At 49.5% G+C, this 17,687-nt stretch overlaps 1 protein-coding gene across 8 annotated transcripts in view; it reads right to left on the bottom strand.

The window, feature by feature from the left end:
- The window catches only part of Pigg (phosphatidylinositol glycan anchor biosynthesis class G), a 49,965-nt gene that overhangs the window by 5,198 nt on the left and 27,080 nt on the right, over positions 1–17,687 (bottom strand). For 5 of the 8 annotated variants that reach the window (XM_048783975.1, XM_015481827.2, XM_015481825.2 and 2 more), the window contains 7 exons: positions 15,761–15,973; positions 11,074–11,291; positions 10,452–10,733; positions 8,659–9,083; positions 6,773–6,964; positions 3,515–3,824; positions 563–726 (listed from right to left, as the gene is read on the bottom strand). In XM_048783975.1, coding sequence (XP_048639932.1) covers positions 563–726; positions 3,515–3,824; positions 6,773–6,964; positions 8,659–9,083; positions 10,452–10,733; positions 11,074–11,291; positions 15,761–15,973 — 1,804 coding nt within the window. The remainder of the gene's footprint in view (positions 1–562; positions 727–3,514; positions 3,825–6,772; positions 6,965–8,658; positions 9,084–10,451; positions 10,734–11,073; positions 11,292–15,760; positions 15,974–17,687) is intronic. The other 3 variants (XR_007340922.1, XR_007340921.1, XM_015481826.2) reach the window with 2 other exon arrangements.

The following is a 17,687-nucleotide window of genomic DNA, read 5'->3' as shown; positions in this document are numbered from 1 at the left end:
TCCTGTCAGGGAGGAACTGAGCACAAATCCACAGGTAAGGAGGAAACAGCAAATCCTAAGGAGGTAGGGCTGCAGCCGAGAGAACAGGCAAGGAAGGGTGAGGGCATGCTGTGCAGGTGGGAGGCACATGTGTGCAAATCCCCCAGGAGGGCCTTGCTGGTGTGCGATTGTCTCTGAACTCTCCCTGCTTGGCTTCAGCCTCTTGTATGGGCGGCAACCCCTTCTGGGGCCTTTCCCTTGTGGCAGGGCTTTTGGAAGCCAAGAACCAGCATCTTTTGTCTTCTTGCCCCCAAGGGGAAGAACTAGCTTCCCTCCCAATACCAACAAGCAAGAGAAATTTCCACTGTGTGGTTTGAACTGGGAGACCTGAACTTGGCCCACAGAGCCTCAGACCCACCCAGGCCTCTGAGCTACAAACTGTGCTTATTTAAGGAAAAGAAAATCTGTGAAAAAAATGGTCTAACCCTTGGGGTTTTGATGCCCTTATCCAGAATAAGTTTCACTTTTAAGAACAGGCAACCTGCCATTAGATTTATGCTAGAAGACGGAGAAAGCACCTCACCTGCTTGCTTCTGAGCTCAGGAAGTGTGCCAAGTGGCTGGCCCACAGCACAGGCCCCACATATGTCCCAAACACTGTCAGGAATGTGGCTGGAATTTCCATATAGGTATCTAAGCCCACGAAGCCTGCTGAGATGTCAATGGTGGCAATGTTGTTGGAGTTTCCCTGGAACACAGGAGAACAGGGTTGACACTGGTTTAGCAATACAGACACCAACCACCACTATGTTAACGTGAAACACACACACATATGGCTCAGATGAGCACACCAATGCGGACACACAGTCAGAAGAGCCAGAGGCTCTGGTGAGCGCCAACTGCCTGCCATTTCTTCAGGTTACTAGGCTGGCTGTGGGTGACCTGTCCATCTGCCTGCCACATGATATAGGCCCAGGAGGAAGGAGTGGAGTACTAGGTCTTGTGCCACTGGCATAGGCCAGTCTGCTGGCTATTGAAGCATACCCACACCTCTGGCAGACCCAGAGGCTGACCTTGATACACGTGTGCATGTCCTACAAGGGCCTTCCAAGGTGATACATGTGGCCCTGTGAGGCACAGCTGCCCAGCGTGTCTGAGGGGACACTGGGCTGGAGGTCAAGTGCTGTCTATACAGTGGGTCCTGATGGATACTGCTGAATCATGTGGCAGGGTGGGCCAACTGCTCTGGGAGGGAACATTCTGCTACTGAGGGTGGCTTTTCTGACTGCTGCCCACATTCTGGCTGGTTGTAGCCCAGCTCTGGTGGGCCATAAGATATGGGACATGGGGGACAATAACACATAGCTCATCCTGCTATGGGATTTTGGATCAAAAAGTGGATCTGCCAAGATTCTGCTACTTTACTGTCAGTCTGCTGGCAGTGATGACCCTCTATCTCTGTGTCATGAGGACCCTCTTCAGACGCTGAGGAAGCATATGGTCTGTGGCACACTTGCGTCCACAAGGCGCAGCCAGGGCCCCTCTTGGAACTGCCTACCTGAGCCCTAACTGGGTGTCCCAAACCCACTCCCTCATCCTTTGGCAGGTGTGGTTCCAGGAACACCTGTGGCAGAGGTATGCACTGCTCACTCCCTGCTCACCTGTGTGAGGTCATACCTGTTGCAGACGCCACTGTACATCTTCCTCTGAAACTCATTCTGCTCACAGTGAGCTGTTCCCTAACTCCTGGTGGGGGCAGTGGGGAGGGGCTTCCATGGGAAAGAAGCACGAGGGAGGATGAGGGGCAGAAGGCCTGGTTGGACAGGAGCAGGTCTGGCTCTGGGAGACTGATGGCAGCCCCAAAACAGCATCAGTCTGCAGAGAGGGCTGACCTCGTGGTTCAGCAGCTAGGCTGCACGTGCTGAAGCTCTACTTGTATGAATTCATAACCCTCAACCATGCTGATGCGGTGCACAGGGAGGAAACTGAGACAGAGACCAGGACCCGGCACAAGTGGACACCCATGTTCCCATCCTCATGCTGTGGAGGAAACGAAGGGCTCAGAGAAGGATGCAGGAGAAGCAAAGCTTCTGACTCTTCTCCCAGGAAACCTGACAGTGAAGGGAAAGAAGCTCAACCTGAAGGTCAGGGAGGGAAGTGAGGGGCAGAGAACAGAAGGACAAGAAGACAGCAGGAGGGTAGCTAGGGACTCCTCTGGCTGTCAGTGTGAGGCCTGGAGTCCAGCACAGGGGGGTACCTGGTGCAGAAACACTAGTGGTGTGGCCTGCAGAGCTCAGAGGGCACGGCTTGCTGCCCATGCTGCCTCCTGCCACACTGTGGAAGCTGGGCCAAACCTGGAGCAAAGTGTGCTCCAGAAGCTGTCTCTTCGACCAGCATCAAAAATGTTCAGTACCAGGGCCAGGCACGGCTGAGCTCCTGGCCGCACTACAACCTGGGATAAGGGCACTATGTACTGTTCCCAGCTTATAGATAAGGAAACTAAGGTGAAGCAGGTGCTTGCCAGAGGTTACCAGGTGGGAAGTCCTGGATATTAGCATCTGTGCCTGTGGCTCTCTGCATTCTATTAAGGACCCCTATGCTGGCATCCAGGGGCCCCTGCCTTCCACAGGAGCACAGTCTACAGTGGGGAAGCTTAGCTGGCATATGGAGTGAGTGACCAGGGGCTGCGATAGTTGGGAGGCCAGGGAACTCTACAGCATGATGGTCTCCACCTGGTCATGCTACACAAGGACTTAAGAGAGTTCTCTAATTTCACCTACCACCCTTGGGCTTTGAGGTCAAACAGAGACAAGCCATTTAGTTGTGGACTGCTCCACAGGTAATGCTGGGAGCTTAGGAAACCAAGAGCAGAGGAGGCTGGGGAAGAGACTGACCTGTTGGGACACACAGCCAGACAAGCCTCTGGGAGCCTTTGGGTCTGTTTGGCATAGGAAGGCTGATGGAGGAGACAGAGAGATGTCCCGTAGCTGATCAGTCAGGGAGCTGAGTTGGGAGGGGATCAGAGGAGAGGTGGCACCTGCTCTGGGGATCCCAGGAGGCTGGTGGAACTGGATCCCTCCTAGGCTTGCCCCCTGTCCAGGAGTTGTCCTACACCTGCATACCCAAAGTGGGCTTGGCCTGCTGCTGATGGGTCTTTGAACACTGGAGAGATGCCCTGACCATCCTTCAGGCCCCAGGGTGGACAGCTCCAATACCAAGGGTAAAGGGATGAGGAAGCACAGTGACTAACTGTTGAAGCCAGTGAAGGGCAGACCCGCCTCCTAGACTGTCGGTACTAGGTGACCCCCTGACCCTGCAAAGCAGCAATCTTGTCTTACACCCATTCATCCACACCTTGGAGCTGTACTCTACTCTTAAAATTTCACATGAAATTGAAGCATAATTCATCATGCATACTGACAATTCTTCCACTGAACAAATATCACTCTACAACTTGTAAAATTTTCTCAAAGAAAACTAAAAGATTAAATGACGTTGAAAGTTAATAGTCTTCTACCCAGATAACAACAACCTACCTGAAAATAGAAGAATGCTTGACCGAACCAATAATGCATTACAGTAATCTCAGCTGCATCGTGTCTCAGAGGCTTCCAGATGAATTTAGTCATTACAGTCTGAATCAAGAGACTAAAGGCTAATACCGGAAGATTATGTGGTCTCAAGAGCAATGCTGCCAGAAGAACTAATCCACTATATATCTCCCACAAACCTACAGTCTTGATTTTGAAGTCTGCAGCAATGACTTGGGATTTAAGCAAGTCTTTGGTGCCCGTGAACAGAATGCCAAGGACAAAGACATAAACAAAACGAGCTTCAATAATACCCCTAAAAAAAGAGCAAAACAAGTTAATTCATTCATACCAGCTAGAAAAATTCAAATACATATTTTCTCATGAAAAACATATATAACTGGGGAGTGCCTGAATGTGCCCAGCCAGCTAAGGGGGCTGTGACACCCTTGTGGAAGGAGTGTCACCTCCACCATCTTCCTGCAAGGGGCAGCCTGATGTGTGCCTTCCTTATGGAGTTGGTGAAGTCTTGCTCATGTGGTCCCAGGATCACCTGGTTGCAAGACCACAGCCACACCCCTGCAGCATACCAGAAAAGCCACCTACCTGCTTTGCATCGTTAACGGAAATCCTCTGTGCTAGCCCAGCTGTCAGGAATGTCTACAAGTTCACAAATGTTCAGTGTGCGACTGAGCGTGTCACTGTAAGGCAAATCTAAACAAGGATCTGCACAATTATATGTACACATGTGGAAAATGGACCATGGTCCAAGCCACTCAGTCCTGTCTCTGCTGCTTACTAGCTCTATTTTTGACTTCGACACTCAGCTCTGCCATTTGTGGAAAGAACAGAGCAGCATCAACAACTCACATGCCTGTCCTAGCAATTAGCAACAGAGAGCATATAAAGTGTTTGGCAGATAGTAAACACTTGATACATACTAAGTGCTATGATGAACAAAGTACTTGAGAGCTTCATTTAAATCTATAAAGGACATAATTTATGATACCATACTTGAGAACTTCATCTTATGAAACATATATTACTTTTTTTTGAGGAACTGGGGATGGAATCTAGGGATGCTTTACCACTGAGCTCTACCCTAGCCCTTTTTTATTTTGAGTTGGGGTCTCATTAAGTTGCCCAGGCTGGTCTTAGACTCGTGACTCTTGTGCCTCAGCCTCCTGAATTTCTGGGAGTATAGGCACGTGCCACCATGCCACATATATTCCTAAAACATATATATTTTATATAAACTAAAAAAGCTGATCATTTAAAATAATGCTAACTAAGTAAATTTTAAGTGAATACCAACATAATATCAGTTTTGAAAAATGAGTTCCTATATTAGGTTTTCTTAGAAATGTTTATGCCTTAAAAAATATTCATTTTTTAATTTGATTGGTTTAATCCAAACAGTGTGGGCACTGTGTGCCATGTGCCTGTTACATGGCCCTGGTTGGACAGCTGAGTTTAGGTGTCCTGCCATGCCCCGGCCAAGACGAAAGTGAGAACAGTCCAGGTGGGTTCTGAGGTCAGAACCACTGAAGACGTTTCAAAGAGAAAGAGGGTCTAGAAGAGGGCCTGCCTGAGGACAAGATGACAGAGCTGCTGGTGGTGAACAGGAGGGAGGTGTCACTGGACATCTCCCATGGACCTGCCTCACTCTGATAATCAGTGCTTCTGGCACCCCCAGGAATACCCTGCTTGACCTCACACTCCAGCCAAGCCTGGCTTCTGAGTGGAGAAGAGAGTGAGGTACCAAAAGCAAGGGATCTTAAAATACTGGATAAATCTAGAACCACAGCAGATCCAGAACCAGGTGGATCTGGAACCAGGAAGTATTCAGAAGCAGGACAGATGAGCAGAGGGATGGACGCATTTTATAGGAAGCACACTGGCAGGCTGGGGTTGTGGCTCAGTGGTAGAGCGCTTGCCTGGCATGTGTGAGGTACTGGGTTCAATCCTCAGCACCACGTAAAAATAAATAATAAAATAAAGGTATTGTGTCTGTTTACAACTAAAAAATAAAGAAAAGAAAGGCTATGTTCTGGACACCAGCAAAGGACATGCTGCAGATAGCAGGCAAGACAAGGCAAGGTGGTTGAAGTCTTGAAGTGAGAGATGCTGACATCAGGCACATAAACCTGGGAAGAAACGAGGAACTCATTCACATACTGCACTGTGTGACAGTGTTCAGCCTGGAAGTCTGCCAGGTCTCAGACTGGGAAGCCAACAGCTTTTGAGGTGTCTCCATGGATTTCTCTGGCACTGACCTCCCCAGCCTCTGGGGCAGGAAGCCCTACCATGCTGCTGCCCCCCGCCAGCAGGCACTGCCTCAACACCATTTCTGTCAGCACGTGCTTCTGGAATGCCTCCGAATCCCACAACCACCTGCATAGCCCCGCCACGACCCCTGCTCAGAGCTGGACCTTTTGCTTAATTAGAGAAGCAATACTTGTGAATTCTAGACACACATAAGTTTTAATAATACGTAAAAAGGAAGATTACAATCCACCTATGACCTCAGGTTCTAAATATAATTACCAATATTTTATTTCAGTCTTTTATATAAATATGAAAAGTGAAACACACTTGTTGGGGTCATATGACAGTTTTACAGACTGCTGGTCCACAGTGTCCTGCCTGAGAGCTTCCATAGAACTGTGAGGGTCACCACTCTCATCAGACAGCTGCCTTGTCCTGACTCTCGCAGCTGTAAGGGATGCCTCAGGGAGCATGCCTGCGTCTCCATCCCTCCTGCCCTCTGCCTTACCTCAAGAGCTGCTTAAGGAGAAAGACAGCCTGTCAAAGGGGTAGCTATGGTTGCCACCTCTCAGGAGTAGGCAGAGCCTGTACCACCATACCCCCAAGCAGAAGAGTGGCCACCAGCAGGTAGAAACAGTGCTGACTGAGTGCTCCTGATAGGCATGGCACGAGCTCCTGGCCCTCTGGGAGCACACTGTAAATTACGAGGCTCTCTGCTTCCTCTCCCACCTGCTGGGGAGCAGCACTCACTGTCACCTTCTCATCTCTACAGTCATATCTCAATGACCTTATTTCCAAGTTTTCTTTCTCTCCTAAAAGAATTAACAGAGTAGTTCATTAAGGTTTGGTAAGCTCTAGTAGCTATCGATGAAATCACCATTCACAAAAACCAAGCCCTAGTGCTGTAAGATTGGCATGGCATTTTTTAGGACATAAATTACCATAAAATACAAAGATACTTCTAAAATCAAGTTCTCATGTGTCCAGTGCACTTACTTTGAAAAGCCTTTGTCGCCTGGTTGCCATGGAAACAGCACATTCCCAATGGCTGCCCTGTAGCAGAAAACACCCAGCAGCCCCAGTGCCAAAGCTGCTCTGGACACTAGGGAGCACCCTCTCTGAACCAACAAGAAGATCACCAGCAGGGAGAGAGCGGCCAGACCAGAGAGCTCCACCTTATGGTCAGAGCTGAAATGAAACAGAAAATGCAGAATCATTACCAAACTAGTGACCTCTGAGTCTCATAGTAATGATAGCTACGTAAAAACAGCTAATTTTCCTGATAAGGGAAAAAAAAAAAAAAAAAAGGGCATGGTTAAGTTAAAACAAAGGTTCTTCAAACATTACAAATAAGACTGCCAAGTTGAAGTCTCCCTTCCCCTCACAGATGGACTCAGAGGTGCACACGGTCCCAGTCCCCTGGACCCTCCTCTCCTGGCCTGTGCCGCTCACTCACACAGATGAACTCAGAGGCTGCCACCCCACAGTCTCCTGGATGAGGAGGAGTGGGCAGAGCACATGGTACACAGAGTACATGGTACACAGCTCATACTCACACAGCTCAGACTGGCAGCAGTGGTAAAATGGATGAGTAACTTTCTTCCAAGGCACACACAGAAAGGGGAAAAGACTTCAGAAATCTGAGGAGTGATGTGGCAGTGTCAAGTCAGGAGGATGGTCAGCACTGTGGACCTTCCTGGGGTTGCCTGGTTTGAACTGCGCCACCATCTCGGGTGTTCTTCTGCACTGCGGCACACCACCACAGAAAAGGCAGGGGCCCTTCCAACAGGATGCTGCTGCCTCTTTACCATCAACAGGAATGCTCAGACAGTGCAAGGACAGCTCAGGAGGCAAGCGGCAGCATGTCCATGCCTGAGATGACAGGCCAACAACATGCCAGGACTGTTCCAATGCTTCAATTTCCCAAGAAAATATGAAGTGGGGGTGTCACTGTGCTCTTCTGGGGCAGGAACTTCACACAGTCGGGCTCAGCGGCCTGGCCTCTCTCTAGCCCTGCTCCTTAATCTCCAGCTTGGGAATTCACTTCCAGGGCTGCTCTGGGACACACGGCAGACACCAGCGGTCTGCTGGAACATGCAACTTGCTGACTCAGCACTAGGGAATCCCAAAGGAGAGGCCATGTGGGGCCAGGGTTCTTCGGCTCACCTGTGCTCAAGCTGGGCTTCATCATCACAGGTACAAGATAACCTGCGATGTGAACCTGAAACTCCCTGGGCCCCAGAGGAGCAGCACTGCTGCTGTGTTTTGCAGTTATGAGGTCCATGAATTGAGCAGATGGTCACCGTCTGCTCCTCTTGCTGTTCTTGTCCATTTTAGCACCCCAGTAAAAGAGCCATCTTGACTTCTGCCTCAGTTTCCTTCGTGTGTACCATCCTTACTTTAAATGCTCCTGTCCGCTATAGTTCACTTTCTCTGTGCTCTCCAGCCACAGTAAGAGGCTCATAGTGCTGACCATCGTCACACGCTCTGTCCTCCCGGATGGAGAAAGAGAGATGACAAGAGGAAGAAGGAGCTACAAAGGGCAGAGCTGCAGCAGAGGCCCCAGCCCCCTGCCCAGCTGACCTCATCCTTCCCGTCCCAGGCAGCAGTGCAGATTTAGCCACTATGAGCTCAACCTAGAGTCATATCTTAGGAGCAGTCCCTCTAGAATTCAGGGTCTTAATCATGATCAGTTATCTGTAATTCAGCACCGAAAACCTATCAGGCCACCTTTCAACACTCGTTCCTGAGTTACATTTGCTCATTTCTTTAGATTCCTTACATTATCCTATTCATAAGATAAAACAGGCCTAAATGTAAAAGACCTAGTGTGTGACCATCACCTACAGAGGGTCTAGCCCATAGCTGAGGCTCATGCTTACCTGGTGAGCCAGAGGCCGAGGTCAGGCCTGTGGGCTCCCTGCACTCCCGTCTGGTTCAGGGACCGCAGCAGTCGGCAACAGGCCAGCACCAGCCAGGGGCTTGCCAGGATAGCCCACCGTGCGTGGCCCCCAAGTGCTTCTGAGGAGGGGGAGGTGTGGCCTGCTCTGTGGAGTATGGGGGCTCTGTAGACTGCACTGTCCTGCAGCATGTGGACACTGTGCTGAGGCTTGCTGTCATCTCCTGGAAAGCAGCTACGGCAGGCTTCTTGGCTCAGAGCCAGACACAGGGTATTGACCAGGAAGTACCAGGTCTGATGCTCCTCTTCCACAAAGCTGCTGGCACCCAGGCTCAGGACGTGTCCTGCTGTGCCCAGCATCAGGAGAAGGTCCATCTCTGACCACCTGGAGCTGGGGAGAGCTGCATTCTGTGAGGAGGAAATGCATTTTCCGTAGTAATCTGAAAATGACGTGTGTCTCTTTGCATGTGCTAAAATCCTCACTCACAGTGAAGAACCCCCTGTGACAGACACCTGCTGGTCCTCAGCCCAGTGCCTGCTGCCCATTCTGGAAGACCCCTCCCCTGCTTCTGGGACATTGACACCACATGGCCAGCCAGTTGTCCTCACCCTGGACTGCAAGTCATAAGCTCGGTGGCAGAGACTGAAAGCACCTGGGCTCTCTGGACAGTGATAGAGCTTGGGGCACTGGCCAGTGGCTCCTGACCCAGCCCTCCTGCTCCCGCTTCCATGCCAGTTCCTGTTCAAAACCAAAGGACCCTGATAAATTCCTTAAACCACACATCTAATTTCTCCATGAATTTCCAGAACTCCATGATCCCCACTACAATGGTTTCTGTTAAGATGACAAGGGGGGCTGGGGATGTGGCTCAAGCGGTAGCGCGCTCGCCTGGCATGCGTGCGGCCCGGGTTCGATCCTCAGCACCACATACAAACAAAGATGTTGTGTCCGCCAAAAAAAAAAAACTAAATAAATATTAAAATTAAAAAAAAAAAAAAAGATGACAAGGGTGGCACACAGTACTATCCATGAAGCAGGCTGGCCAAAGACCGTTCAAGATGAGGGCGCAACTGTTCGCATTCTTTTGAAACCATTGCTTGTGAGGTACCCAGGGAGAGTCACCACGAGCCCAGCCAGGCCCTAGAGATGCAGCTGTGGATGAAGAGCATCATGCCCTAGGGACACATGAGTGCCTGGGCCCAGACACAGCAGAGGGCCTCCGAAACCCCTGCAAGGAGGGATGGGGCTGGAGTCTCTGCACAGGGCACTCTGGACCCAACTGCAACTATCCATTCTTCCTGTCACCACCTCTAAGCTCACAAACAAAGGTGCCAAACCAGAGACTAAGAATTGCAAAAGAAAATGTCAGCCTTGAAAAGAAAACTGCACTTGGTGAAGCTGACCAGATGAGCAGGGCCATCCTGTGTGTCTACCTGAGACTGTCCCTCAGTCACAGGGCAAGGGCCTACTAGGACTCAGACTCACACTCCCCATCCTTGTGTAGCAGCTCTGCTTCTACTTCCTCCCCAGTTCAGGAAACCCTTTTTCTCAACTGAGAATAAAGGGCTGGGACCTGACTACAACCATAACCTTGCAGTCAAGATGCCAGAGGTCTGGGTGGCTGCTGAGGTCCTTCCCAACTAACCCCTTTGGTATGTGGCTATCCCAGGGAACTGCCCTACCAGAATTATACTGGAACATGCCAGGTGTTCAACCAATGTCTGATGACTGGAAGTCTGGCCGACATAACAAGAGCGTACGTGGATACAGCCTACCTTCCTCAGGAGAGTGCTCTCGATGACAGTCCGGGTGAGAGTGGAGACAATTGCACAGAGCAGTGCGGAAACCAGAACCATCAGCCCTCCTGCCACCAGCCACGGGATGCTACAGAGGTAGCAGGAACTTGTGGCTGAGGTGCACACTATGACGTGAATGGCCGAAAGAACGAGGAATACCAAATAAAAGAGCAGGGAAAACACAGGAGACCGCAGAGGAACTTCCAGGTCAGCCCCTCTGCACAGCGCCTGTGGGGTGCTGAGGAGGAGCAGGGTGAGAACCTGGAACAGAAAAACACCAGTGGTTTCTGTGAGCAGGTGGCATCCCTCTGAGCTCATCAGCTGCTCATACAGCGAGGTCAGAAGAGCCCATTGAAGGATTACTTTTAACTGTCTACCCAAACCACATGCCTTATTATTTCTCTTCCCATGGCAATGCTGAGGGTAGACACCTGTTGCATGCACTGCTTTGTGTCCAAGTCAAGGCACAAAACAAAAGGGTTGAAAAATTCAGTTTTCTTGTTTAGCAACAACCTTATTATATATATTTTGAACTGTCCTATTTTGGCTGAGTTACCAAACAAATTTAGCACCTGAGCCATGGCTCCATGAACATCCGTACCTCCAAAACCACGACAGTCCCCACTGCCATCGAGTAGATATCGTACTGGGCCACTTGTGTGCTCAGAGACAGACTCAGGGTCTTCAGTGCACCCAGGTACTGCCTGAGCACCTTGGTTCCAAGGCTGAACAGGACGTCTGAACGGTTTTCCTCCAAGTGTAGTTTGACCCAGTTCCCATGCAACCTTTCGGCCATTTTAAACTGTTCAAATCCGGGATCTAGCAAGAGAACCAAAAGATCACACGCATGTCAGAACAGACACAATTCCAGAGTATTCGGTTTTTCTTGGCACATTTTTAGAACAGATACCTCTCTGTCTCTTTAGGGGAGGGGCTGAGGAAGCTGAGGAAATGTGTGTGTCCATTATCAGCAATGTCAGGCCTGGGTCATCAGCACACACAGTGACAGAAATGTCTGCTGCTGCTCCGCCTGGATTCCTTCTTCACCTCCCTCACTTGCCTTTCCCCTTCCTCCCTGTTGTCTCTTTCCACTCTTCTCGTGCAGTATTAAAACTACCCTGAAGTGCATTACTGACAGGCCCTGTTTTGCAGAATGCTTGTCTTGGCAGTGTGTGTGGGGACCTTGCCCACCATGCCTACCTGCCCAGCAAAGGCTGGCCCTCTGTCCTTGCACTAGCACCACTGAGGCCTGTCCCTGCTCAGGATGGCCAGTGGTGCAGCCTACATGGAATGCCAGCTCCCAAAAGAACCCAGCCTCATGTCTGCTGGAGACCAAGGCTGACATGGCCCTTTTCTAGAGCTGGCTGGGCTAAGTCTTTGCTGGATCACACTTACTAGTGACCAGATGGGTCTGTAAACCAAGAACTTCCTCTCTGAGTCTTCATGCTCCAGAAGGGCCACTGGAGGGCAGTCTTAGTGTGCCTATCAGCAGGCTCCCCAAACAGACACTGAGCTTGGGGGATTCTGTGAGCACACCTCGGGCCTTGCCCAGCAAGTGACATTAGCTGCTGAAGTCTAGAGCCTGTGGCACAAGCCCCAGACGTGTACCCCGAGGCCTGCAAGCCAATCTGGGAGAACTGGAGGATGTGACCTGGAAGAGGCAATGGCCAGCACCACGCCAAGCAACTTATTCCTTGTTTTCCATAGCAATGAGCTGGGAGTGTCATGTGAGCATCATGCCTGTTTCCAGAGGCAGCATCTAAGACAGAGGGCAAATCACCTGCTACTCACAGAGCGGTGGGAGTAGACATCTGAACTAAGGGTGAAACTCCAAAGCTGGCAACAAGATGCTGCACCTCCCACCCTGAAGTGGGCCACTTGTGTCCACAGTTCCTCTAAGAGAGAGAAACACAGGCACCTGTGTCTATACCCCACAACGTCCCCATCTAGGAATCACAGAGACATGGGGCCACCTGTTCATTTATCCAAACAAACACTTCCTGAGCCCTGACTATAGGCCAAGGGTGGTATGTTGGGTAAGACACATGGTGAGTGAATAGGTACAATTCCTGCTTCCTTGGCAGGATTCTGTAGGGGTCACTCACACACACACACACACACACACACACACACACCCTTATATACTGAGAAGAATGCTGCAAAGGAAAAGCAGATGGTATAATGCAAGACCTCTGGTAATGGGGAGGAACTGATTTAAGATTGTAAGTGGGGTGGGAAAAGGATAGTCTGACTTGTAAGCTGAAAGTTAAGGATCCCAGGCATGTGCAAAGATCCTGAGGCAAGGAACAGCCAGTCCCACAAGAGTAGAAAGACTGCCCAAGGACAGGATGGGTAAAGTGGGTCTCTATAGGCTTTTCTGAGAGCTATACCATTTCTGTGTTAGCACATGTACGGACAGTGTGGACACAGGCTTCTTGGGGGTGTAGGACCCCAGGGATGTTTCCTCATTCCAGGGGCCGTCCTGAGTTTGTCTGGCAGGGTCATCTCTTCCCCTACTCACTTTGGCTCTCCATTTCTCCTACCCTGATATTTCTGAAATAGGCAAACAATGCTTCCATTGTCTCTTGCTTTCATTGGTGTTTTTTCTAGTGCAAGAGAAAGGGTACATATTAACAACAATAAATATGAAAAACTATCATGCTAATAAAAACTATTTTTGGAAAAAATAAAAACAAACAACCAAAAGTAATAGTTGGGTCTGGTCTGGTCTGAAATGTGTGCTGCCTAGGCCTCACCTGCAAGAAGCTCCTCCCTAGACACCTCAGGGCTATGCTCTGGCTCAGCAGGTCCTCCCGCCCTGTTGCCCCGTGGCTCCTGGCCAGTCCCCAGTTGCAAGGCCTGTCTTCTACATGTGACACTCACAGTGTCACCTGCTGCTGGCAGCACCCCACAACCTCCAAGAGGAAGACCTGCTAACATCAGGTCAAGTGCTGCCTCAAACCGGAGGCACCTTCTCTAGACTTCAGATGGGGCCTGGGGTCAGGTGAGTTGGTATTTGATGTGCTTGGACGTGGCAGAGTAAAGTATTTGAAAATACAATTCAACAAATTATAAAAAAAATGTTCAACATCCCTGGAAAACAGGGAAATGTAAATCAAAACTACACTAAGATTTCATCTCATTTCAGTCAGAATGGCAATGATCAAGAATACAAATAATAATAAATGCTGGTGAGGATTAGGGGGAAAAGTACACTCATACACTGTTGATAGGACTGCAAACTCATACAACCATTCTGGAAAGCAGTATGGAGATTCCTCAAAGGGCTAGGAATGGAACTACCATATGACCCAGCTACCTGACTCTTTGGTATTTATCCAAAAAGTCTAAAATCAGCATACTACAGTGACATAGCCACATCAATGTGTATAGCAGTGCAATTCACAAAAGCCAAATTATGGAACCAGCCCAGATGCTCGTCAATAGATTAGTGGATTAAGAAAATGTGGTACATACACATAATGAAATCTTACTTTTTTCAGCAAATGGACAGAACTGGAGAACATGATGCTAAGTGAAAGAAGTCAGACTCCGAAGATCAAGGGTCAAATATTTTCTCTCATATGCTTAAGCTAAAGAAAAATAAGGGGAAAAGGTGGGGTGGGGATTGGATATCATAAAAATATACAGGAAGACCAATGGAGTAGAAGAGGGAGATTGAGAGGGAGGGAGGAGGGAAGGGAAAAGGGAGAAAATGGGGAATGAATTTAACAAAATCATGCTATATGCATATGTCAGTATACCACAGGGGATTCTACCTGTATGTGTAGGTAGAAAACACCAACCAAAAATAAGTAAATGAGAGGAAGGATGATCAGTGGAACAGAAGGAGGTAGAAAAGGGGGCACCCGGGACTGAAATGGAATAAATTAAATTCCATGCATATGTGATTTTGTCAAAATGAATCCAACTACTGTGTATAACTCTAATGCTCTAAAATCAAACAAAACAAAACTCAAATATCTACAGAGGGCCCCAGGAAGGCATAGTCTTATTTAGGGACCATTTTTTAAAATTAATTTAAAATTTTTTGTTCCTCCCAGGACCATTCCTATTGGCACATAAACATCCTTTGTAGCTCTGGCTTAAACTGAAAACACTTGCTCTCAGCCCCACATCAACCCAGTCCATTTCCCTGCTCACCTTCTGTTGTCCTCACCTGTACCACCCCAATCAGGCTTCCCCAGTATCCCATTGAGCTGGTCTGCAGGTCCTGATGAGCCTGTACTGCCAGGTCAGCAGTCAGTTCCCAGTAGTTGACACATAGCCACATCAATGTGTATAGCAGTGCAATTCACAAAAGCCAAATTATGGAACCAGCCCAGATGCTCGTGGGCAACACTGCTTCCTCATGAAACTCTGTTCATGGCTTCCTGGTCACTGTGCCCCACGACCCTGCCTTGCAAACTTGCTCCTGTCAAAGTCTTGCCCACAGCAGTGTATGATAGCCCCCTTTCACTGCCACGCTGAGAACACAGAGGCCCATCCTTCCCATGGGTCTTCTATGACCTTGTATCCCAGTGCTCCAGCAGATCCTGTTTCACTCCCTTCAAAACATCCACAGTGTAACTGCCTCTCCCAGATTCTACTGTTTCTCCCAGATTCCACTGCCACCGGCAGCCTCCTCTTTCCCCAGAGCACTGCAATTGCTTTCTGACTCATTTTCTCCTGAGAGCCTTGGAAAACACATGCCCAAGATTCTGGGTTTGGTGCAAAACCCTGCAGTGCCCCCCACCTTACCCAGAGTAAAAGTCAAAGCCCTCCGATGCCCAGTGGGCCCCCATATCTCTCTGATGTCCCTGCTGCAGCACCTGGTCTCCTCAGCCTGTGGGGCTCCCTCTTGGGCATCTACTCAAAGGTAAGTCCTGTCGCCAGCACCCACTCCTGCACTCCCCTTCCCTGTGCATTCTTTTTCAAGGTGGCCATCTGGCATCCACCATCGTACTTTTCTTTCCTCCCTCTGGAAGGTTTTGTGAGGACAGAAACCTTGTGCCATGTGTGCTTACCTTTAACACTCCTTGGCTCATAAGAAGAACATGGTGAATGTTAGCAGAATGAATACGGTTATGAAGGAACCACACCTAGATGAGGCATCTGTGGGTGCTGAGGCTGACAGGTGAGGTTCTGAGGGTCAGGAAGGCAGGGACATGGTGGAAGAGCGTGAGACACAAAGTAGCCCATGACAACCACAATGCATAGCACAAAGCACATGGGAACACGGGGCACAGATGGTGACCTCAGAGGCTGGGAACTGCCAGTTAGCTTACCTTTCTCATAAGATGGCATGTTCTCCTGCAGCAACTTGCTGAGCTGCACTGTGTTCAGGTGTAAGAATCTCAGTTGTTCCCTCACTGGTTTCCCTTCTACAACTGGGAATAAGAGACTCCCCACACTGTCTTTAGGAATTGGCAAACCAAGTCCAATTGCCAGTGTTGCAGCCAAATCAGTCTGCTGGACACGCTTTGGGTGTCGGATGTCCCCTAGAGAAGAGAGAACATTCTAAATGACAGGGAGATGGTATGCATTCTTGAATTTGGCCTTCTACAAATCTCTTCAAAACATTCACCATAGACTCACATAGAAACCACATCCTTGCTTTGTGTGTCAAAAAAATTTACTGAATGACACTTTCCTGGGAGAGACTAACAAACAATTCAGTACTGCATGAGTTGCTGAGCAGGGCTGAGCATGGAGGTGGCAGGCAGTCCTGCAGAGGCCAAGAGTGGTCACTTCAGTGATGTCAACAGTCCACACTAAACCTGACTATATTAGTTTCAGAACACTCTGGGTTCTCTCTAGGCCCCCTGGCTCAGCTCTCTGTGGCCCCTGAGCAGATGCTTCTCCTGGGGAGATCAGAATGAGGCTGAATTTACTGAGCAGGTGTCACCCTTGACTTGGAGCTGCAAGATGTCCGCCTGTAATGAAAGGTCTTCAAGTCCAACAGCAGCAGGCCAGGCTGCTAGCCCCTTGCAAGGATGGTGGGTGTGGTGTCAGGACACTGCAGCTGGCTATCCTGCTGGTTCCTTGCAAGGGTGGTGGGTGTCATGTCGGGACATTGTAGCTGGCCATCCTGCTGGCTCCTTGCAAGGGTGGTGGGTGTGGTGTCAGGCAATAGGTCCGTTCAGGTCCTGCTCTGCCACTGTCCGGCACAAACTTGAAGAAATTCAGCCTGGTTGAGTTTTCTCATCTGTAAGGAGAGCCAGCAGCCCCATCCCCGCCAGAGGCTGTGAACAGGCCTGCAGGTCTTCCTCTGTCACTAGGAAGTCTACCCAGATGGCCCAGTGTTGAGAGCCACAGCCAAAGGGGCCCCAGCAAACTTCCAGCTGCCAGCAAACTTCCAGCTGCCGGCTGATGATTGGCTCACAGCGGCCCCAGCAACATCTAGCTGATTGGCTCCTCGGCCCCAGCAACATCTAGCTGATTGGCTCCTCTGCGGTGATGCTCATTGGACTGTTTCCCTGCCCTTTCAGACCACGGAGCTGCTCATTGGGGGACTTTTTTTGGCTCCGCCCACGTGACCCAGCCAATCGGCCTCAAGAGCAGGAGGATTGTGGGAGGTGGAGAGAAGCTTGTGTGGGAGAGAGAGGCTTGTGGAAAGCCGGTGGTGGCAGTTGAGGCTCTGAGGGTTTTTCCTGAGAGGCTGTTTTGTTTGGCGTGTGTGGTTCTAAAAATAAAGTTAGTTTCTTTTGACAAGTGGCTCCTGATTGTGCCCAGCCAGACTGCGGCATTTGGTGGCTCGCACGGGGAGCGACTGAGGGTAAGTGAACTGCTCGCCCCTGAGGGCAGGGCAAGAGGATGGGTAGCCATTTTAAGATTCTTCTTTTGTTATTTTGTTTCACTTTTGTTTTAAGTTGCCTGTCCCTGGAGATGTGTAAGATGGAAGAAAAACCGCTCACATCTGAGGAACAGATAGGGAGAAAGGACGGATGGACATTTCAGGAGGCTATTATAATGATTTTGTGTTGTTCCAATTTTGTTTCACTCAGTTTCAGTTTTGTTAGGCGTTATCTTGTTGGGTTGTATTATAGTAGAAATACGGGATCAGAAATTAGTAAAAAACAAACTGAAAGAGTGTTAAGTAAATTGTTAGAGGAAGGAGGCATCTCAGTAAAATCAAGAACAATCAGGGCATACGTTGATACAATACAAAAATGTAGCCCATGGCTTTTTAAGGAGGAGTTGTTAAATATATCA

The sequence above is a fragment of the Marmota marmota genome, unplaced genomic scaffold (genome assembly GCF_001458135.2).
Source record: "Marmota marmota marmota unplaced genomic scaffold, marMar, whole genome shotgun sequence".
In the NCBI taxonomy this organism is placed as follows: domain Eukaryota; kingdom Metazoa; phylum Chordata; class Mammalia; order Rodentia; family Sciuridae; genus Marmota; species Marmota marmota.
The sequence above is the reverse complement of the archived record's forward strand: the minus strand, read 5'-3'. Positions and strand labels throughout refer to the sequence as shown.